Consider the following 27,050-nt stretch of genomic DNA (forward strand, 5'->3'; position numbering starts at 1 on the left):
CCTTCTGGGATCACAAGCTCAGGAGGTTGCTTTCCCCTCTGGAAGAGGGACCTGCATCCTCAGGCGATCTTTTATGTCTGCCCAAGCCTGATGTTGCTACAGCCAAAGCTTGCCAGGCAAAGCCGGGTCCCTCTGTGGTAGGGACTGCTCGCTCAACTTCAGTAGTTCCCAGTCTTTGTGTACTTGCACAGCCTTGCAGTGGCGATTTCTTTTTCTTCCTACTTCCTGATAAAAAAAAAAAATCTGAAATAGTGTAACACCATTTCTTGTCTGGCTGCTGGGATGGCAGCCGGTGGCCTCATCCCCCTCTCCAAGGGCTGACGCCCTGCTCTGGACCTCAGCCCACCCCAGGATGGTTCTTGTCCCAGGAGCTGTCACTTAGCTGCTCTCTAATCCCTTCAGCGCACACTGTGGTGATTTTGTATCATTGTAATTTATTAATGAAAAAGTTGGGCTCTATCATGTCAAATGCCTTTCAGATGACTGAATGCATTACATCAACACCTCTGTCAATGCCACTTGTTACTTCTCTCTAAAAGTACCGAGTCAGTTTGTCTCTGAGCCTGTGGTGATGGGCACAGGCTTGATTCTTTTCTGACAAAGCCGGGAGATCCACTGATCTGAGCGTCCAGGATCTGTGCTGGGTCTGTTGCCACTGGGACCATTCCATAATTATCTCGGCCTGTGATTACTTGGCTGAGGATGAAATGCCGTTTAGTTACCCCAGTGACGAGAGACTTGCTTTTGCAAGGTGCTTCCAGGTACCTGTGAAAGTTCCTTCTCTCAGGTTAAGGCCAGGAGTCCTTCCTGGCTCTTGTCCCCAGGGGGCTGGTGGCACGAGCCACTGCCCCTCTGCAAGACGTAATGTTTTGGCTCTGCGCCCGTGATGGAGACAGCTGCTGGCTGCGAGGAAGGATGACTTCCAGGCTGACGCTGCCAGCAGGGAGCTTTGGCACCCACTTTGCATTTAATTGCGATTCCACCTCTGCAAGCTCGGCTCAAGGCCTCTGCTTCACCCACCAGCGTTCAGCAGAGGGTCCCTGTCCCACTGTGCTGCTGTGCCCCACTGTCCCGCTGCCGGCAGGAGGAGGAGAAGGTGACTGGCTCTCTGGCTTCCCGCAGCGGTGGCAAAACAAGTCCCAGCCCCTTGCCTGGCCTCCTGCACCCCCCGAGCTCACTGTGCTTCAGCTCTGCCCCGCCAAGGCCACTGCCTGCACCGTGCTGGCTGCGTGCAGGCGGCACAGGACAAAGCAAGGCAGCACCTGCCTGCCAGCAGACCCGGCACTGCCTCCTGGTACCCATCCAGGAGGGCAGGTGGCCCCCGGCTGTGCTGCTTTTGGGGCCCCACAGCCGCAGCTCCAGGCTTGGGCAGGCTACAGAGAGCTTCCCCTGCCTTCCCCTTCCCAAGGTCACTTTCTAGGCCGAGATAAAACTGTCTTTTTTGTTGTTTTTTTTTTTGTTTGTTTTTGGGGTTTTTTTTGGTGGTTTTGTTTGGTTTTTATTTCTTTTTGGGTTTGTTTTTTTGAGGGTTTTTTTTGTTTTTTGGTTTTTTTTGTTTTTTTTGCATTAAATCCCTGCTTTCCTGGTTTCCCACGAGCCTGGCTGGCTCAGTCCTTGCTGGAGAGAGGAGCACTTGTAGGAGCCACGAGTGGGTGGCAGGAGATAATGCTGGGTGTGGCTCCCGGCTGGCTCTGCACTGCTGTCCCCTTGTCCAGAGTAACGCTCCTGGGGCTCCCCTTGCTTGAGCTCAGAGCAGAGGGCTGTCTCTGGGGAAGGGCTCCCGGCTGGTCTCGCCCAGCAGCATCCCACCCTCCCCAGGACAGGGTGCTGGTGATATAGATACTTGCGTGTGGGTGTTTATGCCAAAATCAATGGACTCCCATGGACTCCCGCCAGACATGGAAGTCCAGGTATTGCTTCCCAGGGCCAGAATGAGCAGCCAGCTTGTGTCCCCAATGCCACCCTGTCTCAGCAGCACTCTGCCGTCTGTGTTGCTCCAGGCATGTCGTGCCTGTTGCAGCCAGAGCCGCCTGCGGCTTCAGGGCGGCTCTGATGCTCTGGCCCCTGCTAGTGACAGACGCCGCTGGCAGGACCCTGTCTCTGGGAAACCTGCCCTAAAAGACAGCTCGGCCAGGGCCAGCTCACGACACATGGCTGTGTCCTCACAGCACCATCCAGTCGGTCAAGTATGTCTTCTCTTCCGCATCCATCTGGCTTCCTCCTGGGCTGCCCTTTCCTTTCGCATTTGTGGCATGTGTGCGTGACCGACGGTTCAGTCAGCGCTGCCTCCTTTTGCCTTGGGCTTTTCCATCAGAGAGGCCAGGGGACCACGCGCTGGATTTGCTGAGGGTGCCCTGGTGTGACGCTGCTGACTGCCCCTGCTCTCCCCATCACATCTGTGGGTGTCTGCAGGGAACCGCCTCTTCCTCAGGTCATTTGGTGGGATGCTGGTGAGCCCTGGTAGGTGAGCAGAGGTGGCCGAAATCGAAGCTCTCAGCCCTGGAGCAGCATCTCCCACATGCTCACCCACTCTCTCCTGTCACACAGGTCCACTTGCTGAAGGACCAGCTGGCTGCGGAGGCAGCAGCGCGGCTGGAGGCCCAGGCTCGTGTGCACCAGCTCCTGCTCCAGAACAAGGACTTGCTGCAGCACATCTCACTCCTGGTCAAGCAAGTGCAGGAGCTGGAGCTGAAGCTGGCAGGGAACGACACCAGTAAGCGCTCCTGCCCCTTCCTCTCCCCTCGCAGCTAGCCGGGTCTGTGGAGGGCGTGCATGTGGGTGTTTCTCTTTGGATTTTTGTGCGTTTCCAGTGGTTTTGTATAGGGGAGTATCAGCACCCTTCTGGCCTGGCTTGTGTGTGTGCAGCAGGGTGCTTGCATGCAGCGTGGGATGGGTCATAGGAGGGCTAGATGGACAGGCAGTCACCTCTGTCCATCAGCTGTATGTCTGCTTTCCCCAGTGGCTGCATGGCCTAGGCCAGCTCTCCTGACCTGCCCAAGAGCCCCTCCTTGGCCTTCCTCTCCAGCAGACATGGCCATCAGCACCCTGAAGGAGCTGGAGTGGGAGACAGATAACCTTTTATCCTGCAAACCCAGCGCTTTGCTGGCCAGCAGCCACTCCTGGCACCAGTGACACCAAATGAGCCCCTCTAAATGGTGCCAATGGGGAGGCTGACACCCAAATGGCCCCAGATCGTCCTCCTCTGGCCAGGCTGCACCCAGCTGTGGTGGCTGGGGGACGCCCAGCCAAGCCAGGGTGGCACTGCCTGCCTCTCAGCCGTGCCCTTCTCTTGCAGCGGGCTCCCAGGACAGTCTGCTGGAGATCACCTTCCGCTCCAACGTCCTTCCCGTCCTCTGTGACCCGACCACTCCACAGCCTGAGGAGACCCACCCGCCACCTCTGGGCCCCAGCTCTGGCTTCCCCAGCGCCCTGGGCAGCCCCATAGGTAGGAACGACTGTCTGGTGAAGTTGGAGTGCTACCACTTTCTGCCAGGCTCAGGGCCGCCAGCCCCGGAGCCGGCACTGGGCAGCCTGGAGCTCATCAAATTCCGTGAGTCGGGCATCGCCTCCGAGTACGAGTCCAACACGGATGAGAGCGAGGAGCGCGACTCCTGGTCCCAGGAGGAACCGCCACGCCTGCTCCACGTCCAGCCCAGGCAGGACCTGGGTGACAGCCTGGAGGATGAGATCGCGGTGTAGGGATCAGTAGGAGGTGGTGCGGAGCAGCCAGGACCCACCAGAGCTGGGGTGGGCCCTGGCCGTAGTCCCCCGGCCCTGGCAGGGATGGGACAGCCCGGAGGGAGAGGGGGCGGAGGAGGGAGCACGAGGCTTCCAGCACATGGCCGGGAGGTGCGTGGAGGTGAGGACAGAGCCATGCCAAGGGAGCATGCCAAGTGTGCTGTGCTCCAGCGTGCATGGGCTTGTGTGCTGAGCTGGAGCGTCCCTGCTTCGCATCCGGCAGCGAGCTGACAGCTGCTTGTGCTACCCCCTGGTCCCCGTCCCCCCACAAGCTGCGTTTCGAGGTCAGGCAGAAGCAAAGGGCTCCCTCCAGACGCTGCTGGATTAGCTGCTGCTGCTGGCGCTGCTGCAGCGGGGAGCAGGTAAAGCAGGTGAAGGGATTTTGCTGGGGGAATGAGAGAGCAGGCACAGGGCAGTGAGCAGAGACAAGAGGGACCCAGGAGCCGGCGCATGGCGGTGAGCAGGGACAGAGATGCTGGCAGGGGGTCTGGCTTTCTGCATGGTGGTGAGGGTGGGAGATGAGGCTGGGGCCGTGTGTGGGGTGGGTTAGGGTTGGTGACAGTGCGCTGTCGGCGTAGGTGTGAGAGTGAGAGGTGAGGCAGTGAGGGCCAGTAGAGACCAGGAAGGAGCTGAAGGGGTGAGACGAGGTGGTGCTGGGTGCAGGCAGCTCCTGGCAGGGAGATGGTGTTTGTGACACTTCCAGGACAGGGTTTGTCCCTCCCTGAGGCAGGTGGAGGGTGCGTGGGCACTGCCTGCTCCTCTCCCGGGCTGTGGAGTGGAGAGGAAGGCACAGCTCGGCGTGGAGCAGGGAGCCAGGGCACGCAGCACGGGGACATGTAGTGTCCTTCCGCTCATTATCTAGTCCTTGGCTGCCAGGTTTCAAAGCCTTTCTGGTGCTCTCAAGTTACATTTTCAAGCACTTCCCTGCACCCACGTTACCGCAAACTCCCTGCTTTGCTTTATAGACAAACCCTCCCATTTCCAAGCAGTCACCTGCCCCTGGACCAGGGCTGGGGGATGCAGTGCTGCCATCGGCCACGTGTGGGGATGGGCACGCTTGGCACCTCTCGATGGGGAGTGAACTGCTGGTGCCTGTGGGCGGGCTTCTTCACGTCTCTGGTTTGCACCCTCCAGAAAAGTGAATCCAAGATCTCAGGATCCCCCACCAGAACCCAAGATGCCCATGGCTGAGGCGTCTGGGGGGGTCTCCAAGGGATCTTTTCTCTTTTCTGCAAGCACATTTATCAGCTGCTTCTTGCTGCAGCCTCTAAAAGGCTCCAGCTGAAGGGCTATGAGCCAGAGTCATGACATCCTTCCTGCTCCTTGTGGAAACAACCTGACGAGGTGGGGATCGGCACAGTTGTCTTCCTCCCTGTCCACTCTTCTATCCTGCTTCTGCTTCGCTTTGTTGCTTCCCTCTGCTCTTGCCTTCACCAGCTCTGTCTCTGCTAGATCTGCCTGTGACTAACCCCTTGCTGAGCATCTCCCGGGCATGAGCTCGTGCTGTCCTCCAGGGCTTGGCCCAGCTTGCTGAGGAAGGTCCATCTCTTCTTTCTGCCCTTGGGACTGAGGGCTGCTGAGGAGTGAGGTGTGGGCGAGACCCGTGGGGTCGGTACAAGCTGTGCGTGCAACACACCCTCCAGCACAGGAGGAGGCTGGATGCTGTGAGGAGCTAGAGAGTGGGACGGAAGGCAAGACCGTGTTCCAGTGTCCCCAGTGGAGGCCTGGTATCCAGGGGAGCTCCCAGACTGACCACAAAGGGATGCTGGTGGGTGCGAGTGCTGGTTGCAGGGTGTTCTGAGTGCTCCTGTCCTCTGGCCACCGATACCTCCATGCATCCTGTCCCATGCTGCTGTGTAGCAGCCCCTCTTCTGGGGACACCAGCCTCCCACTGTCACCTTGCAACGGTTGGAGGTGCAGTATGGGGTGGGAGGCTGGTCACACCAGGAGGGAGAGGTGGGGATGGCAGCACGCACAGGACGTGGCACAGGCAGGGTAGGGCTGCATGGGTGAGCTTGGAGAGGGATTTCCATGTGGGCAGATGGGTCGTGCAGGAGAGGGGATGGCAGGAGCTTGGCCATGAGGGCAGGGCAGACGAAGGGAGAGCAAGGGAGGAGCGGCAGCAGGCAGGAGGTCTCTTCCAGGCTGGGCTGCCTTAGAAAGCAGTCAGGGCCGAGACATTTCCCCATGCCACCGCTCCTGCCCATCCCTGCTGCACACACACAGCCCAGGCAGCACCCTGCGAGGAGCTGCGGGTGCCCCGTGGGCTGAGGGGGTGTTGCCGGAGCCGGGTGGGACCCTGCGAGCATCCTGCTGCGCCACGGGTGTACGTGTGTAAATGATCCTCCTCCTAAGTCAACGCTGCCTCCAGGACGCCTCTCTAGCCTCTCACTTTTGTTATGGACCTTGACTGGAGATTTATAGCTATATTTTTTTGTCCTTTCTTTTCCTACAACTGTCATGTTACTAACTGTTGACTCAATCTATCTGGGAAACCAATCTGTCAATGTAAGTGCACTTAACCCATGGGTGTTGTCATTAGTTGATTGGCTTTTGCTAAATAAATCTTTCTATTTCTCAAGGTTTTCTGTTGTCTCTTCCTTCTCGCTGACTCTCTCTTTCTGTCCTTTTCTCTCCCTCCGTGCTGGGGGCCAGCGCTGGCGGTGGCATCCCTTGGCTTTGCACAGACCCCCTCCAATCTAGGCATCCTCTCCTGCAGGACCCTCGCTTGCAGTGCCAGCTGTGGGCTGCCCGTGAGAGCGAGATGCCCCCAATGTTGCTGGGGGGAGAAGGGTTTCAGCCTTCCCCTTCCGCCACTGCGCAGCGCAGGCTCGTCTCAGGGCTGACCCGAGGGTGCCAGGGGGGTGTCTGACATCTGCAGAGCTCGTCATGGAGATGCAGAGATGCTAAGCAGCACTTTCCGAGGCTGGGGAGATTTTTAGCTGCTGGGGAAAGAAAAAGTAGGAAGAGCCTGTCTTCAAGGATGGCAGAAGCGTTGTGTAGGCAAGAGCAGCAGGCAGGCGGGGCCGGCTGCTCCTAAACCAATTTATTCTGCTGCTGGTAGGAGTGATGGAGCAGTGCCCTCCCGCGGCAGCGGCCCAGCTTGGGGGAGTTGCACTGGTACTCTGGGGGCTGCAGCCTCCTGCTCCTTGTGCTCCTTCTCCCACAGGGCCTTGAGCCTGTGGTAGTACACTTTGCAGCTGTAGCCCTCCTGGAAGCTGTGTTGGATGTGGAGCTTGACTGACAGCAGCGTGGGGAAGAGGCGACAGCATGACACGCACTTGTAGCCACGCTGGGGTACTGGTTGCGAGCAGGAAGCGGTGAGGATGTCCCGGACGGTGATGCTGGGTCTGTTGCTGCCCAGCTTGTCCCTCCTGGGATGCTTGGGCTCATCTGAGGAGCCATAGGAGGAGGAGATGATCTCCGAGAGGTCATCAGGCTCCTCGTGCTCCTGCATGCTGGCGGCTGGGCTGGAGGAGAGGCTGCCCAGGGGCTGTTGAGCAGCTCCTTTGATGCATGTGAAGTAGCTGTAGGGTGAGAACCAGGGTCGGTAGATGGTGTAGGAGCTGGCAGGAAGCTTGCTGCCCGACGGGGCTGTGGGGACGCACGCTGTGGAGGAAAGGGCCTGCAGTAAGTTGGGGGTTCCCGTAAGAGCCCGGCCCCCCACGGGGTCGGGAGCAGTGCTGGGGACCCTTCCTCTCTGTTTCCATGGGATGCAGAGGTGGCTGGCTCGGTCCCAGTACATCGCCCCGCTGGGCACGGGGGTAGGGATGGGCACAGGATGCTGGCAGGCGCTGAGGCACTGGCGCAAGGCTGACCCCGCAACCCGCTGGAGCCATCCCACTGGGAGCTGCACCAGCACGGGGGCAGCAATGGGAGGGCCGAGCTGCTGCTCCCAGGGGCAGCGCCCACAGCTTTGAGGATTCCTGCTGGAAAGATGTGGGGGAGAAAACAGTGTAGCGTAGAGATGGGGCGTGACTGCAGAACCCCTCCAGGACCCCAGAAAGCATCTACTGCCACAGACCCACCCAGTCCCCTTTCCCCCACAGCGCAGGAGGGCATGCCCAGCCAAACCCCTCCACAGCCTGTCTGCCCACAGGCCCTCGCTGTGCTGCGGCAGGCTGAGCGGTGCCGTGGCTGTGCCCACGGGGAGCCCTCCCCACAGGTAGTGCTGGCTGCCTGCACCCCCTACCTGGCCACAGCTGGCGGGCACCAGGCTCACCAGGCAGGCTGGCAGGGCCACAGGGGCATGAGGTCTCCGGGCTTCTTGTCCTGGTGCTGTGGGGTACGTCCTTGATGGAAACAGTGGAGAGGAAAGCGCTCTCCATCACCTTCGTGTAGTTGATATGTGGCTCCTGTACCGTTGTACCCATGCTGTCATTGGCTGATGTCACAAACGGCTGATGTCACACGTGCATACAGTGCACAGCAGAATGCTCTTGCGCAGTATGCTCAGCCCCCCGGGGTCTCTGGGGAGCGTGGAAAGCACAAGGGGACAGCCAGCCTGGGCTGGAGAGGAAGCCTTGGTGGGGTGGGCAGTGCAGAGCCCAGGCTGTGGGTGCCCCCAGAGAACCCCCTGCTGCTTCACGGGTGCCTGGCTGGCAAGGGTCCCACGTGAGTCCCATCTCCACAGGCAGCGTGGCAGGTCTGGGCAGGGGGTTGGCAGCTCCAGCTGACAGCATGGAAGCGACACTGTCCCCGTGCCGTTCCCTTGATAAATCCTCTCTCTCTCTCTCTTTCTTTCCACAATCTGCTTCCCAAGTCGCTCGGTACCAGGTAAGAGACGCTCTCGGTGTGTTGGCAGTGCCAGCGTGGAGCCCTGGGCTCACTGCTACCCTGTCTCACCCCGTGCTGTCCCCACTGCATGCGCTGCCCTGCACAGCCCTGGCATAGCCCGGCTGCCCGCAGACTCTGCAGGGCTGCAGGCTGCTCTGCGTCCCCCAAATTGTTCATTCCTGTTCATGCTGCTGGGCTGGGAGCCCGTGGGCAGCTCTGGGACACATTGTTCCTGCCGGGGTCCCCCCTGCAGCCTGGCTTATGGCCTCTCTCTCTTCCCTTTCCCCCTCCAGTGGACCAGAGCATGTTTGAGAATGCCAGCGCCAGCACAGCACCCACCCCGCGGCCACAGCACATCCCCGCCACGACGGGTGCCCCGCCACAGCCCTCCCGCCCCGCTGGCAGCCAGCACCTCCGCAACCTGGGCAAGGCCATGGGGGCCAAGGTGACCGACCTCCTGCGTCGCAAGGAGCCAGCTGGCCTCCCCAGCGTGGGGGTGATGGAGGTGAATGCCAGCGCCGGGGCCATGCTGGGCATGGGACAGCCAGCTAGTGAGGACGGGTGAGTGTCCCCACGGCATGCACCTCACAGCGAGGCTGTTGGGACGGGCTGAAGGTGCCTCAGCATGGGTCTGTGACTGTTCCTCTGTGCTTGCAGGGCTGCAGGGCTGGACACCTTCCCCCGGCTGGACCCCCCGCCCCCCGTTGCCAAGAAGCGGATGCCGCGCGCCCTGAAGACCCCGCAGGACATGCTCATTGCACCGCAGCTGGCGGGGACCAGCCCAAGGAGCAGCACAGAGGAGCCCCCCGAACTGCCCACAGCCCACCCTGACCCCCCAGAGGAGTGGTCGGGAATGAGGGACCCATCCCCTCCAGAGTGCCCTGGGGTCCCCAGCATGACCAGCACCCCAGAGCCGAGTGGGGACCAGCCCACTGGTGCCCTCCCTGTGCCTGACCTCATCCATAAGGGCAGCCTGGAGAGCCAGTGGCGAGCAGGCGAGAGGGCCACTGAGACCTCACCCCGCATGGAGAAGCTGGAGCGTGAGCCCCCGCGGAGCACGGGGCGGCTGGAGCCGTGCACGCCGGGCCGGGAGGTGGAGGGGCCCCATCCCGACCTACTGTCCTTTGAGTAGCAGCGGGGAGCTGTGATAGGGGCACTGTGGGGGCTGCCACTTGCTAGTTTTGGGGTTGTTATTTTGGAGAGGGGGAAGCCCTGGGGTGGCAAGTGCCATTGCTGCCCCAGTGTGGAGTGTTGGGAGCCATGACACCCCGCCTTTGCCCAAATTCTCAGGAGGGGCACAGCCTGTCCTGCTGTCAGTTCTGCAGCCCCATCCCAAGCCTGTTCACCCTGGTCAGGGCAAAGTGCCCGTGCTGCCACTGTGCCACCATCCTGTCTGTGGCCAGGGACCATCTAAGGTGGGGAGGACCGATGGCTCAGCAGCCCCCATCCTCATGCATGGGTGCAGAAGCGCCAGCCTGCCCCCCCAGCTCCGTCAGCTCTGTCGGGGCGAGCGTCCCACACTGTTCTCCACGTCTGCGCTGGCTGCCCCATTTGGGAGGATTTCCCAGCTCACACTGTGTGTTTCCTGAGAAGCCCCATCCTGATGTGCCTGTGGGCTCATCCAGCCCTGGTGCCAGGGAGCTGGGATGGCAGACATCCCCAGGACCTTCTCCAGATGCCGACCCCTTGCTGTTAGTCCGCCCAGTGCCATCTCTTTGCAGCGGAGACCCGCTCACAGCGGGGAGCAGGAATGGACGTGAGCCCCCCTTCAGCTCCAACTTGTTTTCTAGTCTTGCTCCGGCCACTGCAGACCAGACCAACCTGCCGAGGCAGGCAGCCCGCTCCGCGTGGGCCAGCGTCCCCGCTGGCGTGGTGGGTGCCGTGGCGGCGCTGGGGCCCTGCAGCGCTCGGCCTGCTAAAGAGCGAAGGAGACGGCAGAGCCCGCGGGCAGCTGGCACTTGGTGCCGAGGTCTAATGCACCCTGTGTATCTTGAGATGACACTGCGTGGCCGGCGCCACCCCACAAACAGAAATCTGTGAGCGTGCGTGTGTAAGCTGCCTAGATCCACACCGCCTTGTGCGTGTTGATGGAAACGTGGGCTGGTAGCCCTTCTTTGAGGAACCAGCGCCTTCCAACCCTGCCGATCACAAGGGAACCTCACTGCTGGTCCAGTCCCTGTATTTACCTTGTCTAGGGCATGTGTCTAGTTTGGGACAAAAGATGCAGATTGCACAATAAATTTTTTTTTTTTTAAATGCACCAACATGTAGCAGTCCCTTGATGTGAGGGTCCCACCTTCATCAGCTCCGTATTGCCCCGAAGCCCGCCGGGCTGTGCTGTGTTAAAAGCCACTGGGTTAAGGGAAAATACCCCCAAAAAGCGCTTGCGGGAGGCCTGACTCCCGCGAAGGGCACCTCCGCCCCGCCAACCAGGCCCAGCCTCGGGGAGGCAGCTTGGCGGTGCCCGGGTTGAGGGGCTGACACGGCCGCCCTGCTCCGCCTGCCGCTGAGGGGACGGGGGGGGCCCCCGGCCGGTGCCCGGGCTGCGCGGCTGGGACCCGCGAGGGTGCTGAGGGGACGACCCCCGTCCCCTCCCCGAGCTGAGGGTACGTGAGCACCACACGAAGCCCGCTCCGCCCCCCGGGCGGGAAGAGGCCTCCGGGCGGTGCCATCGCCGCAGCCCCGCCCCGTTTCCGGTGTCATGGCGGCCGGAGCGCGGCGGCGGCCGGGCCCCGGGCCGGTGGGGATCGTCCAGGGGCGGCGGGGCAGCAGCAGCGGCGGCGGCGGGGTGGCGGTGATGTGAAGCGGGAGGGCGCCATGTCGGGGTGCGTGTGGGGCGCGGCGCCGCTGCTGGAGGCGCTGGGCCGGCTCTGGGAGGTGCAGGCGCCGCTGGGCAGCGGCTCCTCGGCTTCCGTCTACCGGGTGCGTTGCTGCGGGGACCCTCGGGCCCCTCCCGGCGCCGTCAAGGAGTTCGTGCCCCCCCCGCCGCGGCCCGGCCCTGCGCGCCGCCCCGGCGCCCGCCCGCCCGCCGCCGACTGCGCCGAGTACGGCTTCCGCAAGGAGCGCGCCGCGCTCGAGCAGCTCCGCGGGCACCGCAACATCGGTAACGGCACCCCGGCACCCCCCGTAACCCCCCCCCCCCGCTCCCCAAACCCTCCCTTCCTGGGGGCCCCCCGCAGGTACCCGCTGTCACCAGGACAGCCTGCCTCGGGGCAAACTGGGCTTTCCAAACCAACCCGCCCCCCAACCAGGGAGGGGAACCCCCAACCCAATTGGGAATTTGGGTCCCCTCGCCCCCAAACTAGGCCCCACAGGCAGGGCTGGGTACCCCCCAGACCAACGTCCCCCCCTGGATTGGCAGGTTTGAGGGTCCCTGATGCTCCAAAGCGGTGTCCCTGTGGTGGGTGCTTCCTTGTACCCCCCTGGGGCCGGCTCCTGGGTACCCCACCCCGTGCCTGGGCTGAGGGTCTGCAGCTCCCCTCCCCAGGGTGGGCAGGAGCAGGCAGGAGACGAGCATCACCCTTCGGGTGGGCAGAGCGGGTCACCCCGGGCAGGGCACCCTGAAGTCCTTCTTTGGGCAGGGCACCCCGAAATCCTCCTTTGGGGTGCACTGCCCGAGCCGCCCCGGCAAGAGCTGCGCTGCCTCCAGGGTGGTGGGGAGGGGGATGTCTGCCCGCTGGCCCTCCTGGCTCTGGCAGCAGCCCCTGGGCTGCCTGCATGGGTGGGAGTGGGCTTGGGAAGGGAGGAAGCCTGCGTGTCGGAGGCGGCTGCTGGAAGCCCCCAGGGTCACCCACCACTGATTTTTTTTTTGTCTGTGTGGAATGCTTTTTAACGGTGTAGTATACCGAGACGCACAGAGGAACAGATTGGCAGGTGTCCCAAAGAGAGCGGTTACCTCCATTTTACCCACCGGGACCTGTAAATCCATGTCCCGGAGATTGTCCCGAGCGGGAGCGCCCAGCCCTCTCGCGTTAGAGCCTGGGGGGGTGTTGTGAGCCCGGCCCGTCCTGTGGAGCCCGGAGGGGTGACATGGCTGGATTTCCCCTGCCGCTTCCCCCTGAAGTTTGGTTCTCTGGGTCTCTGAACGTTTGTAAAACAGATCAGCTGCCTCCTGCAGCTTTTGTGGCGGTTGGGGCGGTAGCGGAGAGTGGTGAAGCGCGATGACTGTGTAATTGCTCGTTACCAATGCCTGTCAACGCGTCTCACCGTAGTGACGCTGTACGGTGTGTTCACCAACCACTACTCTGCGAATGGCCCGTCCCGCTGTCTCCTGCTCGAGCTGCTGGACATCAGCGTGTCTGAGCTGCTGCTGCACTCCAGCAACCAGGGCTGCTCCATGTGGATGATCCAGCACTGTGCCCGAGACGTTCTCGAAGCCCTGGCTTTCCTGCACCACAAAGGCTACGTGCACGCAGACCTCAAGCCACGCAACATCCTGTGGAGCGCGGAGGAGGAGTGCTTTAAGCTCATTGACTTCGGTCTTAGCTTCAAAGAAGGCAATCAGGTTTGGAAGGCGCTGCTCCTGAAGCAGTTGGCTCTGTGTTGAGTTGTGTGGGTCTGTGATGCTTTCGGCTCAGGGGTGTAGGAGTTGACGTGAGCTGATAAGAGGAGTGGCTGAGCTGGTGCTGAGGGTTTCCTGGAAAACGCTAAAATGTTCTCTGGCCCCAGAAACAGAAGCTCGTGTTCCCGTTCTCCTTGCACGTCTCTGGTTTCTGTTGATGTTGATTCAGCCTTTGTGCTAGACATGACCACGAATTTCACAGTTAATGATGCACTGGGAAAAGTGGTGTCTCAGCTTCCTGGGAAGCTTGATAGTTTTTATGTGGTCAGACGAGTGGGAGCGCCCAGATCTGTAGAATTTCCTTTTATCATCCCTTGTTGTGTGTAGCAGTAATCCAGGCTTTGCCGTCGGCCTCCCCAGTCAGCTGCGTTATCTCTGGCGGTGTCCTTGTGCTTTCTTTACTTTTATCCTATCTTGGGCAGCTTCCCTTTTTCAGGAAGTCTGGATGTTTCTTTCCCGTGTCATCGTGTTGATGAAAGCCCGTCCTCTGGTTGTGGGTAGGCAGTGTCTGTTCTTTACTGACACAGACAGATCTCTGCCTGTTCTGCTTTGCTTTTCCTGTTTGCTGGGCTTTCACTTTCTCTTCATGCTGTCGCTTTTTTATTTTGGTGATTTTTTTTTTGCTTAGGTTTATCCTTGCCCTTTTTATTCTCTTCCATGGCTTCTGATGAAAGCAGAGAGTCTCAGGAGGTTCTGCTCTTGGCTTAATAGAGCGTCTTTCACTCCTCCCTCTCTCACAGCCTGTGAGGGGTATCAGTAAAGCTTTTTCATCAGGTAGCCTCCTAGCAAATTTACCTTTGATCGCTGGGTGATGGGCAGTAAGTCTAGTAAACGAGCTATAATTTTTCTGTGCAGACATTGTTGTGGCTTGTCCTTACCCCGTGCACTCTACTGATGTAAATATTTTAGATTAATATACTTTTTATCCTGGTTTACCTGGTGTTGACAGTACAGCCCGCTGACCGGGGAATATCAGAGGATTGTGTGGGTGATCTGATTCTTTGGTACAGGAGCTGTTTTTAATGTTTGTACTTCTTAAGAACTCCTCCACGTTGTTCTTCAGTTCTCCCACGTTCTTGGCTGAATGCTGGTTTGTGCTGCTAATCTGCTGCTGTCTATCAGCAAAAAACATTCTGCTGAAATCCTGTGTCTAATGCAGATATGTATATATATATATATATATATATTTTTTTTTTTTTTTTTAATTCAGGCCTCTTTTGCTGCTTGCTTTGTGAGTTGCCTCATAGTAGTTGATCAAGTGTTTTATTTGCTTCTGTGGTTCCTTCCAGTCTGCTTTTTTGGACGGAGTTTCCTTTGCCTGTTCTCAGAAATGTGCTGGCTATACGGGTGACCCTTCTGACCCTGCTTTGAATGTGCACCGAGAATCAGCTTCCTCTGGCCACCCTCGCCTTGGGCAGCGAGCAGCATGCCTGCTTGGTTTCCTTCTCTGAGTCAAGTCTATACTACTTTTGTTTGTGACAACTCTGCCGAGCTTATCCTTGCATAACTTTTTCTGCCGTCACTGTTTAACAGAGAATGGCTGTCCATGGAGCAAGGTCTCAGCCACTTACATCTCTCAAAATGCTTTAGATGGTGGGAGTCAAATTCCGTCCTGCAATTTTTGCTGCTGACATTGACTACAGTGTTTTCGCTATCTCTAAATGATGTTTGGTGGGCCTGCTAAACTGCTGCTTTTGCCATACTGGAGGTTCTGCTCTTTGCTGATAGGAGGAGGGACGCTGATAAGCAATTTGTGTATCCTTTTTTTTTTCAGTTCATAAAACACTTTTGAGCTCTGCTGTAAACTTTATTTTCAATCAGAGAAACGGATAATTTGGTTTGAATATATTCCCCTGGTAAGAATTCCCAGTCCTGTGCCTTATCCAGGAAGCAGGCCTGCATGTTCTTCTGTCGTTCCTTGAGTGGCATTGGTGTGTCTAAAACAAGTCCTCGCATGTTAAACAGACACAGTGTGCAGTTTGTCTTTGAACGCTTACACTTAATTTCCTGTTTTCTTTTAATCAGGCAGTGTGTGGGCATTTTATTTTACTCTGCCAGCCGTGGCAGCTGGGCAGGTATTGATTGCTGCGGCACTTCTGGCTGGGAGGGGAAGAAGGACGTGGTGCGTGGGAAGCGCCTTTGATAATTTCCTTGCCTGAGCGTTAGGTGCCTGCTTCATTCTTTTGACACGTTGTTCCAGAGAACATCAGTACTTGAATAATGGAAGCTGTTACAGATCCTCACTGTTCAGACTGTGCTGTTTGTACTCTCATGCAGCTGACGTGGGAGCATGTTGTGGGTGTTCAGCCCTTATCCTGAAACTTCTAGCGTCTTCTGCACTTATGAGAGGTTAATGGGCCAGTCTGCAGTGACATCCAGCCTCTTCCTCCCAGCAGTGCTGTCTTTTGGAGAGATCAGATGCTAGCAGGATGCCTGCTGTTTTGCTGGGAGATGTTTTCTCTTCCTCATCAACACAGCAGTATAGAAGTCGAACTGCCTGCCTAATGCAACTGGCTGTACAGTGCTTTCTGTCAATTCCGTGACCCATTTGGAAGGGCCTCTGTGAACTGATTTAGGGATAGAGTGGAGAACCTGAAGCTGAAAAATTAACTTTTTGTGTTTGTTTGATCTTCCGCAGGATGTGAAATATATTCAAACAGACGGGTATCGGGCTCCAGAGGCAGAACTGCAGAACTGCCTGGCGCAGGCAGGGCTCCAGAGTGAGACGGAGTGTACCTCTGCTGTGGATCTGTGGAGTCTGGGAATCGTTTTACTGGAAATGTTCTCAGGAATGAAACTGAAACATACAGTCCAATCTCAGGAATGGAAGGTGAGTGAGAGCTGCTGCGGGTGTTTTCACTTGCACCAAACGAGTCCTCCTGCTTCTTGTTTGTAACCTGGATTTGTGAGGTAGCACCTGGCAACTAGAGACTGTTTCCAGGATGTTTCTCTAATCCTATTGCCTTGAAGATTAAGGTTCCAGAGCCTTCAAGACCTGCCTGCCCTGTGGGACTGGCCTGTCCAAATGCTGCCTGTGTTCAGGTTACTGAAAGCTGAGGGTTCCAGGACTCTGTGTTTGGAGCCTGTGTCTTGCCAAGATTTGGGAGCTGAATTGTGCTGGTTATAGTGCGGCACAGAAGGAAGAACAAAATGCATGGCTGATGGCTGTTGGCTGGGTCAGCGGCACACTGACAGAGGAATTATTTGCTGGTTTTAGTCTAACGTTAGCTCTAATTTGGGAATCCTCTCCTAAGTCTGTGTCTTGAGAAAACAAGAGGAAGGCTCTGTGTTGTGAGCCTTCAGCCTGACTCTGTCCTCTGCTCTGTATGAAGTAGTTTTGTTTTGCGCTCTTCTTCCCAGTAAGAATATCCTTTCAGCATCATAATGTCCACAGTAACAGCAAATTTGCCTGCACATGGAATTTTCCAGCTTACGCACAGACAAATGCGGAAAACTTCATCTGATGTGGGCCTGCTCATTTAACGTGTGAGGCTGGAGCGTTGGGGATCTCTCACAAAATGCCACAGTAGCAGAGCCCTCTGCATCCAGTCCAGAAAATGATGGGATATTGCCGGCTTTCCACTGGTGGTTGGTTTTTGGTTTTTTTTTTTTTCCCCTCCCTGAGCACTGTTTGTTTTTTTTCATTCCAGACAAACAGTTCTGCCATCATTGATCGCATATTTGCCAGTGAAGGGGTGGTTAATTCAGCCATTCCAGCTTATCACCTCAGAGACCTTATCAAAAGGTATCGTACCGTATTTACTAACTGTTGCTTAAAGATGTGTTCTGTAAAGTCTCATGGCTTGCTCTTGGTAACTTAAAGCCCACACTGAGCAGGTTTGTTTTGTTGGTTTTTAAAAAAATCTCCCTGTCGCTCTGCTGATAGCAAGTACAAGCATTAGCAGAGAGCTTCAGCTCCTCTGATTTTGGCACAGTTTGGAGTAAGCACATAAAGAGTATCGGTCATAATGTTCGTCATTTGCTGTTTCAGTGCTTTGCACTTCCTGCCAGTGCAGGAGAAAACTGGAGACTTTGCTACTTTAGGAAAGTCTCGTCAGAAATGAGGGAGAGGAGGCAGACAGTGCTGCTTCTTCACTGCTGTCAAGATTCAAATGCACTTGTGCAACTCTCTACTGAGAAGTGTGCCAAGGGGATTGTTTTCACTGTCCTGTGACTCTGCTCTGAGGCTACAGAGTCAATGAGGACATAACTTGGCAGAAATAGCGTCGGGAGCCACTGGTAAAGCTGAGTAGGGGGTGTTCTCAGGCAAGCCCTGGGCTATTAGCTGCTTTGAATCCCATTTGTGGAAAGATGTGGAAGCTCCTTGGGGTGTGATCATTTTCATGAGCCTGCATGTGTACCTGAGACGTGGGCTGAATGGCCTGGGGAGGTGGAGCTGGAACATGCTGTGTTCCTTGTGAACTTGTAAGTGAGCGACTTCTGTCATTTGGTGCTGAGAGACATTGAGAAGGAAAGCCTACTGTACCATGTACCCAAAATGCTTTCAGGGGATCCTTCTGGTGTCCTTCAGCTGTGAATTGGAAGATGTGCTTCTCACTCTTCTCTTTGTACTGTAAGCACCTCAAAGATGGGGTGTTCCTCTGTATGGCTTCCAGCCTGACTTGAATTTGTTGATGCACGAGTGTCACCTGCAAGAGCATAAGAGTGTCCCTTCTCTTCCAGCATGCTTCATTGTGACCAAGGAAAGCGAGCCTCTGCTGAGAAGGCTTTATGCAGCCCATTCTTCAGCATTCCCTTTGGTAAGCCGTGCACGTTGCCGCTGCTCGTGGCTTTCTCAGCGTGTACAGGAAGCAACACGGAGTGCAGTTAAATTGTGTTGTTCTGGTTCTGACCTCGTTGCTGCTCCTTTGCTCTTCTTGGTGCTTGCCAGCTGTCGGCGGTACCACAGCAGGCAGGTCAGAGCGACGCCTGTGCCCTGAGTGCTGCCCTGCCCCTCTAGCCCTGCGGCTGTTGCTTCTCCCGAGTTGAACTCCCACTAAATTCTGCCCAGACCATACTGACCCAGAGTGTATTGGCAGCAGCATTCATCCGAGGGGACAGAAATAACCAAGGTACTTACCTAATGCTGTGACCATTAAGGTGCTTTTGAAGAGTGCAGTGCTATTTGTGGTAGATGGATGGTTTTTTTTTGTGCCAAGGGTTTCCCAGTTCAGAAGTCAGGAATGTGTGTGACTAGGGCAGTGGCTGGTGGTAGCGTCGGCTGCTGCCTCCTCTGCACAGGTCCAGTGGTCCCCGTGTGTTCTCATAGTGTGAGCCTGTGTTTGCAATGACTGACCTACCTCTTCTGGTGCCTGTGTGGCAGGTCACAGACAGATGTCACTGTCACTTTGATCTGGCCCTTTCTCTTCAATTTAATAAAATGGTGGTGTTTCCCCAGGACCCCCTGTGTGAGTTGCAGGCTGTTGGCAAAAGGCGGGCTGCGATCACCCTGTTTAGGCTGGTATTGCTCCCTATTTTCTGTTCCAAAAGCAACACAGTAGCATTCTCCAGAGCCTATCTGCTTTCAGGAACACCAGTGAAGAGTTCTGTGTCCAGCTTTTCTGCAGCATAAATTAGTACTTCAGGCATTCAGCTTCTAGCTGAGCTGGCCCTTTCCCTTGAATCTCAGCCCTGCTTTTCTTAAGCTGCTTGGTGTACTTCACAGCGAAGGTTAAGTATTGCCTGTTGAGGTCACGTCAAGATACTCACGTTCCTCTGTATTAGGCAAAGGTAACAAACTCGTTCCAGTTTTCAAACTTCTTTTGCATCTCAGAAACTGGGGCCACCTTCTATGGAAGGAGCTGAACCTTGCAGCCAGTATTGCTTTAGAGCAGAGGGAATAGTATACTGGCTTTCTGGTCTAGTTTTAAACACACAGACCTCTGATTGTATCTAGGAAGGCGCTTCTGTGGCTAGTGCTACAAGTTTATACAACAGCTTCAGTTTTTCTTAGTCACTGGTTCCCTTTGCCAAACTTCTACATAAGCTTGTCTGCGCAAAGAAGCAGTTACTGTTGCTTTCCTAGGAAGTCAGAAGATGATCTGTCATTGCCTTTCGCTTGGACATGGTAGTTCTGTTTAGAGCAAAGACAGCTGAAAATGGCTTTCCTTGTCATTTACAGACAAGTCTTGACTTTCCAGTTCATCAACTTTTTTCCTGAGCAGCTTGCAGTGCTCTGTGTTGTCAGTGTAGTCGGTGTCACCTGGCACTTTGAAGAGGAACAGAGGGGCTGGGCAGAAAGGTGTTGCAAGAAATGCATTTGTCGCTTGGTTACAGAAAAACCAGATGGCTGAGTCCTAGGGGCTGGTTTATCTCCCTCTCTGAAACAGACATGTGAAATGAAGGATGCCTTGAATAAAAGGGGCAGCATGTAAGACCAAGGTGACACTTAAATATTCTTTGAGTCCCCGGTTCACCTGACATTGTTTCTTGGTTGCCAGCAGTCCTGTGGAAGAATGGTCCCAGAGGTTCGCTTGGAGCTGGAACATGCCTGGTTATCTGAAGCACCTTTCTTTAAAGGGCTGTCCCTGAGCGCTGTCTGGGCATTGTCTAGACTGATAAGGCCTTTCATCCTCTAAGCTTTTCATAAGGACTCTTCCACGTCAGGCAGGAGGAGATTTATAGCGTGTGTGCTTGCCTATCATCACCTCTTGCACTATGAAGTCAATGTCTTCTGTCTGCGCCTGGCAGAGGTGTCAGCTCCCTCATACGTATTGCGTATTGCGTACTTAGATTGGAAAAGTATTTCCAAGGAAATAATAGCCTGCTATCTTTGCAAACGTGGTCACTGCTTTGAATTTCGAGAGGACTGGGTGTCCTCTCAGATGTGACTCTCATAGTTTGGCGTTAGTTTGTCCACCTTGACTGTTTTCTTCTTCCACGGTAGTATCTATGCTACACTGTTCCAGGCCGTCCTGGAGCTGCCTCTTTCCTGAAGCCAAGCACCCCATGGCAGCGGGCTTTATTGCTGCTCCTGTAAAGTTTTTCACAGGGTCGCTGCTTACCCACCTTGTGGCCACCCTCCTTTTTACACAGCGCTGCACTGTGTAAGTAACTTAAGTAGTTTTCCCCATTTCTGTTGCAAGATTGTATGGTGGTCTTGCAGTTTTGAAGGGGAGAGGGTTTACATGGTGTTTAGGGAAGAACTGAAAAATATCCTAGAGAGAGCTGGGGCTTATGCCTTAGTATAGCGTAAGAATTGGAGTTAGAGAAGCCGGCCAGCCTGTTTTCAGCTTGTCTGGTAGCAGTAACAGCAGATGCAGGCAGGTTGCAGAGTATTCTTTTCATCTTCTCTCATCTCCATATATATGGGGCGGTTTGCTCAACCAGCGTAGCTCTTGAGGTCACATCAGTTTCTGAACCTGAGCTAAGCAGATATCTCTCCAGTCTTAATTTCTGCTGCCTTTGTAATTTTAAAAGCAATTTCAAGTGCTGGCCTCAGTATAATTGCAGAACGCACTGAACCCTTTGGAAGAGTCTCTTAGCGTGCAAGTGGAGAAACAAGGAGAATACAGGCTGTAAATGCAGCTAATAGTGGAGGAAAGCAAAACTGTACTGCAAAGAGCAGTGTATGATAGTGCATATTGAGTCAGCTTCCTGTTTTCTTGCTCCTTTGGACTTCGATTTCTTTTCTCTAATTCTGTGGGTGTCAAACAGCTCCCCATATTGAAGATTTGGTGATGCTCCCCACGCCTGTGCTGAGACTGCTAAATGTTCTAAGTGATGCTTCTCTGCAGTGCGAAGAAGAATATGAAGGTTGGTACAAGCCGCGCAATTCCCATGTAGCAATGTTGTCTTACAGACTCTGTTTTGTTTGGCTCTGGGGATGTGAGAGCAAGCAGAAGAGCAATTAATAGGCGCATAACAGCAAACAAAGAGCTGCTCAGCTGAGATTGGGTACCAGGTGGGTCAACTGCACCAACAGAGAACAGACTGAGAGAATAGACTAAGAGATTGAGACAGAAAGTAGAGCTTGTAGTCAGTTCTTGAAGGATCCCAGATTTTTTTTTTTAAGTTTATTTTTGTTTTCCTCTTTGCTTAAATGCCTGCAGACCTCATGATGTGTTTGTGGTTCTGAACTTCTGCTGGACACACACAGGGCTCTGCAGCCCAGTAGCAGAGATCCTCAGTAGTTTGCTAGTGAACTTATCCAAGATCCCAGCAGAGAACTGAAATATCTTGTTGGAGTTTTGAAACGGTAGCAAAAACTGTACATGGTAGGTGGTAAGGCATGTTGGTAGAATTTGCATTTTTGCTGGCTCTCAAATCCATGCGAGTGGCAAAAGCTAGAGAGCTCTGGGGATATGACTTTAAAAGGCTGGGTTCTGCTCACACAAAGAAGGGTTTGTGGCAGCTACTTTCATTCCCCTCCTCCATGCGCCGTAACAAAAAAAAAAAAAAAGCATTCAGAAATCCCAAATATTTTAGCTACTGGAAGGCCAGGCTCTGTGTGCAAGGAAAGCACTGTCCATGTGCTGCAAATCCTCCTGCTGTCGGGGATTCACTGCCTGCAGGTCTGTGTTCCTGCGCCTAGGACACACACTTTGTCTCGTTACATGGTTATTAAGCAGTGTCACAGTGTCAGCTTCTGCGGTGCCACCTCTCGATTGTTTATTTTAAATTGAGAGGAAAAGGCTGCATGTTGACTGAATTCTTGATGTTTTCATCTGGCCTTCTTTTGTTTCTTGACTCATCCTAGTTTGCGAAGTGAAAGACTACCAGCTCTTTCTTTCTCAGATATCCTGGAAGACATAAGGGAGGAGTGTCAGAAATACGGACCGGTGGTTTCCTTGCTTGTTCCAAAGGAGAATCCTGGTAAAGGCCAAGTAAGTGAATGGAGGGAAGAGGCTGTGTATTCCCCCGTCTGCTCTGTGTGCTGCAGGACTGCTGCTCAGCTCCTGGAAATCTCCTGGCTGATGACAGTGCTAAAAATAGCTGGTTATCTTGAAGGACAGCACAGCTTCCTTCTTAGTTGTGTAAGGTTGCCTGTCCTGGGAGGTCCCTAAACAGCTTTAGCAGGGGAGCCGGGATATGAGAGAGAAGGGGAGAAGCCAGTGGGTGGGAGAGGAAGCACTGAGGATGTAGAGCATCATCATACTTTCTCCCACTTTGCCAAACACTCTTTCCTTAAAAATGAGGAGCAAGAGATTAAATTCTGGTCCAGAGATGCAGCTCCTTCCTTTTTAGCTCCACTGCTCTGGGCTCAACCAAGGACAGAGGGGAAAAACTTATTCAGGAACTGTGTCCCTGGTTGCAGGGGTGGGAAGGGGCGGGTGGCAAGCTGGAAGTCCTATTTCTCCTCTCTCTCTTTCAGGTCTTTGTTGAATATGCAAATGCTGGTGATTCCAAAGCTGCCCAAAAAATGCTGACTGGAAAGATTTTTGATGGCAAGTTTGTTGTGGCTACATTTTACCCACTGAGTGCCTATAAGAGAGGATATCTGTACCAAAACTTGCTGTAGGCAGTAGCAACAATCAGGAGAGTTGTCTTGCTCCTCTTCCTCATGTGTTTTACAGTTGAATGTACAAAAGAGCTTCCTAGCCCTGCTTTTGAGTCGTCTGTGAAGGAGAGATGCAAAGGACTTAACTGGGCTTTGAAACCTTTACTGCTGCTTTGTGATGTGCAGAGGAGCCGGGATGGCTTTCAGCGTGTGCTTGTGCGTGTGTTGTGCTTGCTCGTTTACATTGGGTGTGTGGCTTTGCCCCGGCGGGCACTCGGGTGGCAGGAGTGGTGACTGCGGGAGCCTTGGAGGCCCAGCAGATCTTGGCAAGGGCTTTGAAGTGATTTGAAGTGAGACCATTTAAAGTCTTGGCCTTAGCACTTGACTTTGCTCTGGAGAGAGGAAGCTTTCCTATAATGCATGTGCCCTTCTCCAGTGCTGGGGAGGAGGAGGAAGGCTTTCCTGCCTCTTGTTGGTAGCTATGAAAAATAAAGAAGCAGAATCACCATCCTCTATAAACTAGACCAGGAAGACTTTTGAGTCTTCACATCACACAGAGCAGAGAGAGGCAGTGAAATCAGATCTGCTGAGCCTACGGCGTTACGCTGTTGCTGTCTTGTGACCCAAGAAGAGCCGTCCGTCTGACCTGGCAGAGACGGCGTGCTGGGCTTAGGCGGCGTGGACGACGCTGCCTGCGGTGAGCTGAAATTGCTTGTGCGCCCGGGACTGGTGGTGGATGCATGTCAGAGCCGTGCCAGCCTCAGTCCCAACACAGCCTGTAAGCACTTTGTAGCCTGAGGTGATGTGAAAACCCTGTCGTGTGGAGTCATCTTTCTAGCATATACCCTGTGCTGGCGCTGATGCTCCCTAGCTCTGATGCCAAATCTTCTGTAATATGTAAGCGTCTTTAGGTGATATTTTAGGAAAGGAGTGCTACAGCACGCAGTATTCTTTGTGTCTCAGCAGGACTCCAGCGCTGCGAGTCTTATTAAGAAAGAACAAATATTTGTCTGTTGTAGGTCCCACGCTTGGCTTTTCTGTGTTGTGTGTTTTGGTTTTGCATTAACCCGTTAGACTTTAGATTAGAAGCACTGACACTTTTGGTCCTTCGTAGGCTACTCAAAGGGCCTGAGGCAATCTGAGATCCTGTATGGAAAGGGCTCGGTCAGTCGTCAGACTTGACTGCCCAGGAGGTCTTTCCCAGCGTCGGGGACAACCACCGCTGCTTGTGGAGAAAAACATCAGGGCAAGCAGCATCACTGCTCCCCCAGAGCGAGCCGTCCGCTCCTGTGCCTTCAGCGCACAGGCAGAAGCTCGCTCTCACAGCCGCTGGCACGGGGTAGGCTGTTTCCCAGGGGTGTGCAAACCCCTACACCCAGCGGAGCCTTTCCCTCCTTAGATGGGCACTTTGCTCCGGGGGAGCGCAGCACGGAACAGCCCTACGTAGAGGGAGACCACTGTATTGTGGCTTGCGTCCTGGTTTTAGTGAGGAGGAGAGCCCTCATGAATTCTTTTCTCCAGCTGAAGTACTTGCGGGCAGCTGCCTGAACCGTCTCTGACCTTCCCTGGAATAATACTTGTATTACCTTGCAGTTTACTTTTTGCATCTTGCTGATGCTGGACTTGCTGGAATCCTGCACTTAAAAGTTCCTCTGGATTTTTTGCCCTGTGCGCGTGTGTGCAGTGTGTCAGGAGATCCAATGTCTGTAGCATTTCACAAGTCCAAGTTCCTCTCTGTGCTGGTGTAGAGTCCTGTCTACTATGGCCCTTCCCAAACTTCCCCAGAAAGGACCAATCTCTTTGAGTATTTTTGTTGCCTTTGAGGTGGTAGGTTTTCCAGGAAAAAAAAAAAAAAATCCCACAGTGAGTTTTCAGGTGTGATTTGCTGATCAGGCTTTTTCTGGGAATGATGCTGCTTTGGTGTACGTGGCTGTAAAGCAGCTTTGCATAGATGGGGTGTGTGATTCACTGCTTTTAATTTAACTGTCCTTGCCGTGGAGCACCTTTAGTGTCTGGGAGGAATCGGGTGATTAATTGGGTGAGTTTTTCCTATGTGAAGAGCGGTGTTAAGAATACTTTAAAGTCTTGCTAGGTGTTGACTGATCTCAGCTCTGTGTTGTTGCTGTCCCTGGCAGGCTGAGCAGGGGTAAAAGCACTTTGGCCCAGAAATTCACACGTTGAGTGCCATCATGTCAGCAGCGTTAAGCTGGCTGCACGTGTGCCTGTCAGCTGGCAGAAGCAGACCCGAGATCTCCTGCCCTGCTGAGTGCCAGCCCGCGTGGGGACATGGGGAGCTCCCCTCGGTGCGGGGTGTGAGGTTTGTTGCCTGCAGCGGCACCTGAACAGGGAGATCCAGGCTGCAGGTGTGGAACTGAAACGCATTTAAGTTCTCACGTGCATTTGTCTAGGACTGTGAGCGGCTTTGTCCTCTTTCAAGGATATCTCTTTTTCAGTCAGAGTTGTGCTTTGGATTTGTAACTAAAGATAAACAGCCATGCCAAGCTTAATCTTTAGCAAGGAGCTACAACCTGTTCCTGCAGCATGGTAGAGCTGTCCCACCAGAGTCTGGCTGGGGTGTTGCTCAGCTGCTTTAATGGGAGCTAAATAAATCTTCAAGATGCAAACTGGCACCAGATTTTCTCTGTGGATGCTTGTTGACCAGGCTTGAGCACTGAGCTGGGTGAAAACCCTGAAGCTGCTTTTTTTTTATTATTATTATTTTTTTATTTTCCTCCTGGCAAGAGTTGAAGATGCTGATCTCTGTCCTGTCACTGGATCCAGCCTCTGGCTTCCCTCTGCAGGCTGTGGGGTACAGGGAAGTTTAGAAACTCCTCAGAGCAGAAACATTTTATCATCATCCCTCAGCCTCTGTCTTCAGAGTCTTTTTCTGTCAAGCTGAAGCTCACTCGGGTGTCTCAGCGAGCTGTTGGTGGCCTGGCATGTGTTTCAGCCCTGCTAAAACCTGTGAGTTTCTTAACTGAAGTGTGCACAGTGATTCAATCCGTGGCCTCTGTCGTGGTGTGTGCCTGGCTTTCCTCGTCTCGAAATTACCGCCTGCTTGAGTTGCAGAAGTGTTGAGGCTTTCCACTCAGGTCCTTGCTGGCTTTCTTGGTCTGTGCTGCTGACACAGCTCCCTCCAAACAGCCCTCGGCGTAGCACTGGCCTGTGTAGTCCTAGCTAGGTGACAGCTAGACGAGAAAGCTCACAGGCTGTCTTTGAGGGAGAGATCTGCTCTGAGGGGAGGAAAGGGATGAAAGGTGAAGCCTCTGCAGACAGCCAGGGAAGGCTGGCGCCGCTCCGGTGGGATGCCAGGGCGGGCACCCAGCCCTCCTCCCCAGAGGCAGTCCTTGAAGGGTGCGTGTGAACGGGAAGCACGTTGGCACTCCGTTATTCCTTGGTGGTGGTTGGGTTTTGTAGCTGCCCTGATGTGAAATGTCACTGCCAATTGAAGAATAGCTGTCCTTCCTCTGCCACCGCTGTCTGGGAGCAATGAGAGAGAAAGTTCTTTGCACTTCCACCTATTTATTATTTCCAAGGAGGGTAATTCATTTTGAAATCACTGTCCGAAGCACAAGCCAGCTCCGATCCTGGTTCTGTTCCTGATTTTATTCTCGCTGGTCTCCAGCCTCCTAACGACAAGGCCTGAGCACCGAGTTGTCTTTCCTGCGCGTTCAGTACGCTTCCTGCCGCGGTGCCGGATCCTGTAGCCACGTGCCTCCCTTTGGGTTAGATGTCACCTGTTGTATCCCGTCGCGCACCGTTGCTGAGCAGATGTGTGCTTGGTACAAGTGATTAATAAACGATGCTTCAGTACGAAGCGGCGGTTCAGACAGTTTTTCTTGCACTGCCGGTGAAATGCCATGTAGCCGAGCAAGATCTCTGTCACCTCACACTGGGACGTCCGTTTGGGGGGGGGACAGGGCTGTGACCCAGCCATGGTGGCAGCGGGGACCTGGTCAGCAGCGCAGCCCGAAATCCTGGTGGAAGCACCGGGCGTGACCTTTACCTGCCCAGAGCCCCCTGTGTCCCCTCTCCATCATTCGGGGCTGTGCCTCTTGCGACAGCACTGCTTACACACGCTGTGGACGGGCGCGTTCCACGCTCGCTCTGGCGTAACGGTTTCCGAAGTGAAATCAGCCGGAGGGAAAAATCGCCTCTGGGCTGACGCGGGCTGCTCCCGAGGGAGATGCTGTGATGCTGTGAGTTGCACAACTCTCTCCCGGCAGCTCCGGGCGGTGCGTGGCTGCGGCTGGCGCTGGGAGGGGAAGCGTGGGGTGAGCCAGCGGTGGCGGGGTGACAGGATTTTTGGCTGCAGCCTGCACTGATTTTTACCATGTGCTCCACTAATTACGGGGTGAGGTATCTCAGCTGGGCCTGGCCCCCGCCTGGCTCCCGGGACGGCTGTCCTTTCCACAGACCTCGCCTGTACTTTTTTGGGTGGATTTTTGGTTTGGTTTTTGGGGTTTTTTTCCTCCCCTGTGTGCCCCTCCCTTCTTGCGACATGAGGGGAGAGTGAGGTGAGGGGAGCTGCTGCCA

At 54.9% G+C, this 27,050-nt stretch overlaps 3 protein-coding genes across 4 annotated transcripts in view; 2 read left to right on the plus strand and 1 right to left on the minus strand.

Moving 5' to 3' along the window:
• The window catches only part of NOS1AP (nitric oxide synthase 1 adaptor protein), a 45,651-nt gene extending 35,546 nt beyond the window's left edge, over positions 1-10,105 (plus strand). Inside the window, exons 10-13 of one of the 2 annotated variants that reach the window (XM_086753795.1) lie at positions 2,548-2,713; positions 3,296-3,445; positions 8,808-9,075; positions 9,172-10,105. In XM_086753795.1, coding sequence (XP_086609921.1) covers positions 2,548-2,713; positions 3,296-3,445; positions 8,808-9,075; positions 9,172-9,646 — 1,059 coding nt within the window. In that variant the 3' untranslated portion in view covers positions 9,647-10,105. Of the gene's footprint in view, positions 1-2,547; positions 2,714-3,295; positions 6,320-8,807; positions 9,076-9,171 lie in introns of those variants that run through there. The other variant, XM_086753796.1, reaches the window with a different exon arrangement.
• SPATA46 (spermatogenesis associated 46) lies at positions 6,452-8,766 on the minus strand. The gene is made up of 2 exons (XM_086753797.1): positions 7,961-8,766; positions 6,452-7,332 (listed from the first exon to the last, which is right to left on the minus strand). Exons 1-2 carry the CDS (start codon positions 8,109-8,111, stop codon positions 6,785-6,787), a joined length of 699 nt encoding a protein of 232 aa, XP_086609923.1. The 5' UTR covers positions 8,112-8,766; the 3' UTR covers positions 6,452-6,784.
• A 1,134-nt stretch (positions 10,106-11,239) lies between the features above and the next one.
• UHMK1 (U2AF homology motif kinase 1) lies at positions 11,240-25,142 on the plus strand. The gene is made up of 8 exons (XM_086753153.1): positions 11,240-11,617; positions 12,726-13,018; positions 15,714-15,905; positions 16,726-16,820; positions 17,759-17,835; positions 20,732-20,830; positions 21,812-21,900; positions 22,389-25,142. The coding sequence occupies exons 1-8, from the start codon at positions 11,332-11,334 to the stop codon at positions 22,533-22,535; spliced, it is 1,278 nt and encodes a 425-aa protein (XP_086609279.1). The 5' UTR covers positions 11,240-11,331; the 3' UTR covers positions 22,536-25,142.
• Positions 25,143-27,050: the final 1,908 nt, after the last annotated feature.

The sequence above is a fragment of the Chlamydotis macqueenii genome, chromosome 8 (genome assembly GCF_036417535.1).
Source record: "Chlamydotis macqueenii isolate bChlMac1 chromosome 8, bChlMac1.mat, whole genome shotgun sequence".
Classification (NCBI taxonomy): domain Eukaryota; kingdom Metazoa; phylum Chordata; class Aves; order Otidiformes; family Otididae; genus Chlamydotis; species Chlamydotis macqueenii.

What these genes read in the sequence shown, in the direction of transcription:
- UHMK1 (XM_086753153.1), top strand. Translation starts at nt 11,332, where the DNA reads ATGTCGGGGTGCGTGTGGGGCGCGGCGCCGCTGCTGGAGGCGCTGGGC. An exon ending in TCCAATCTCAGGAATGGAAG is followed by an intron (nt 15,906 to 16,725) that starts GTGAGTGAGAGC and finishes TTTTCATTCCAG; the next exon opens with ACAAACAGTTCTGCCATCAT. An exon ending in GTGCGAAGAAGAATATGAAG is followed by an intron (nt 20,831 to 21,811) that starts GTTGGTACAAGC and finishes TTTCTTTCTCAG; the next exon opens with ATATCCTGGAAGACATAAGG.
- SPATA46 (XM_086753797.1), bottom strand. Translation starts at nt 8,111, where the DNA reads ATGGGTACAACGGTACAGGAGCCACATATCAACTACACGAAGGTGATG. An exon ending in TGGCCCTGCCAGCCTGCCTG is followed by an intron (nt 7,333 to 7,960) that starts GTGAGCCTGGTG and finishes GCGTCCCCACAG; the next exon opens with CCCCGTCGGGCAGCAAGCTT.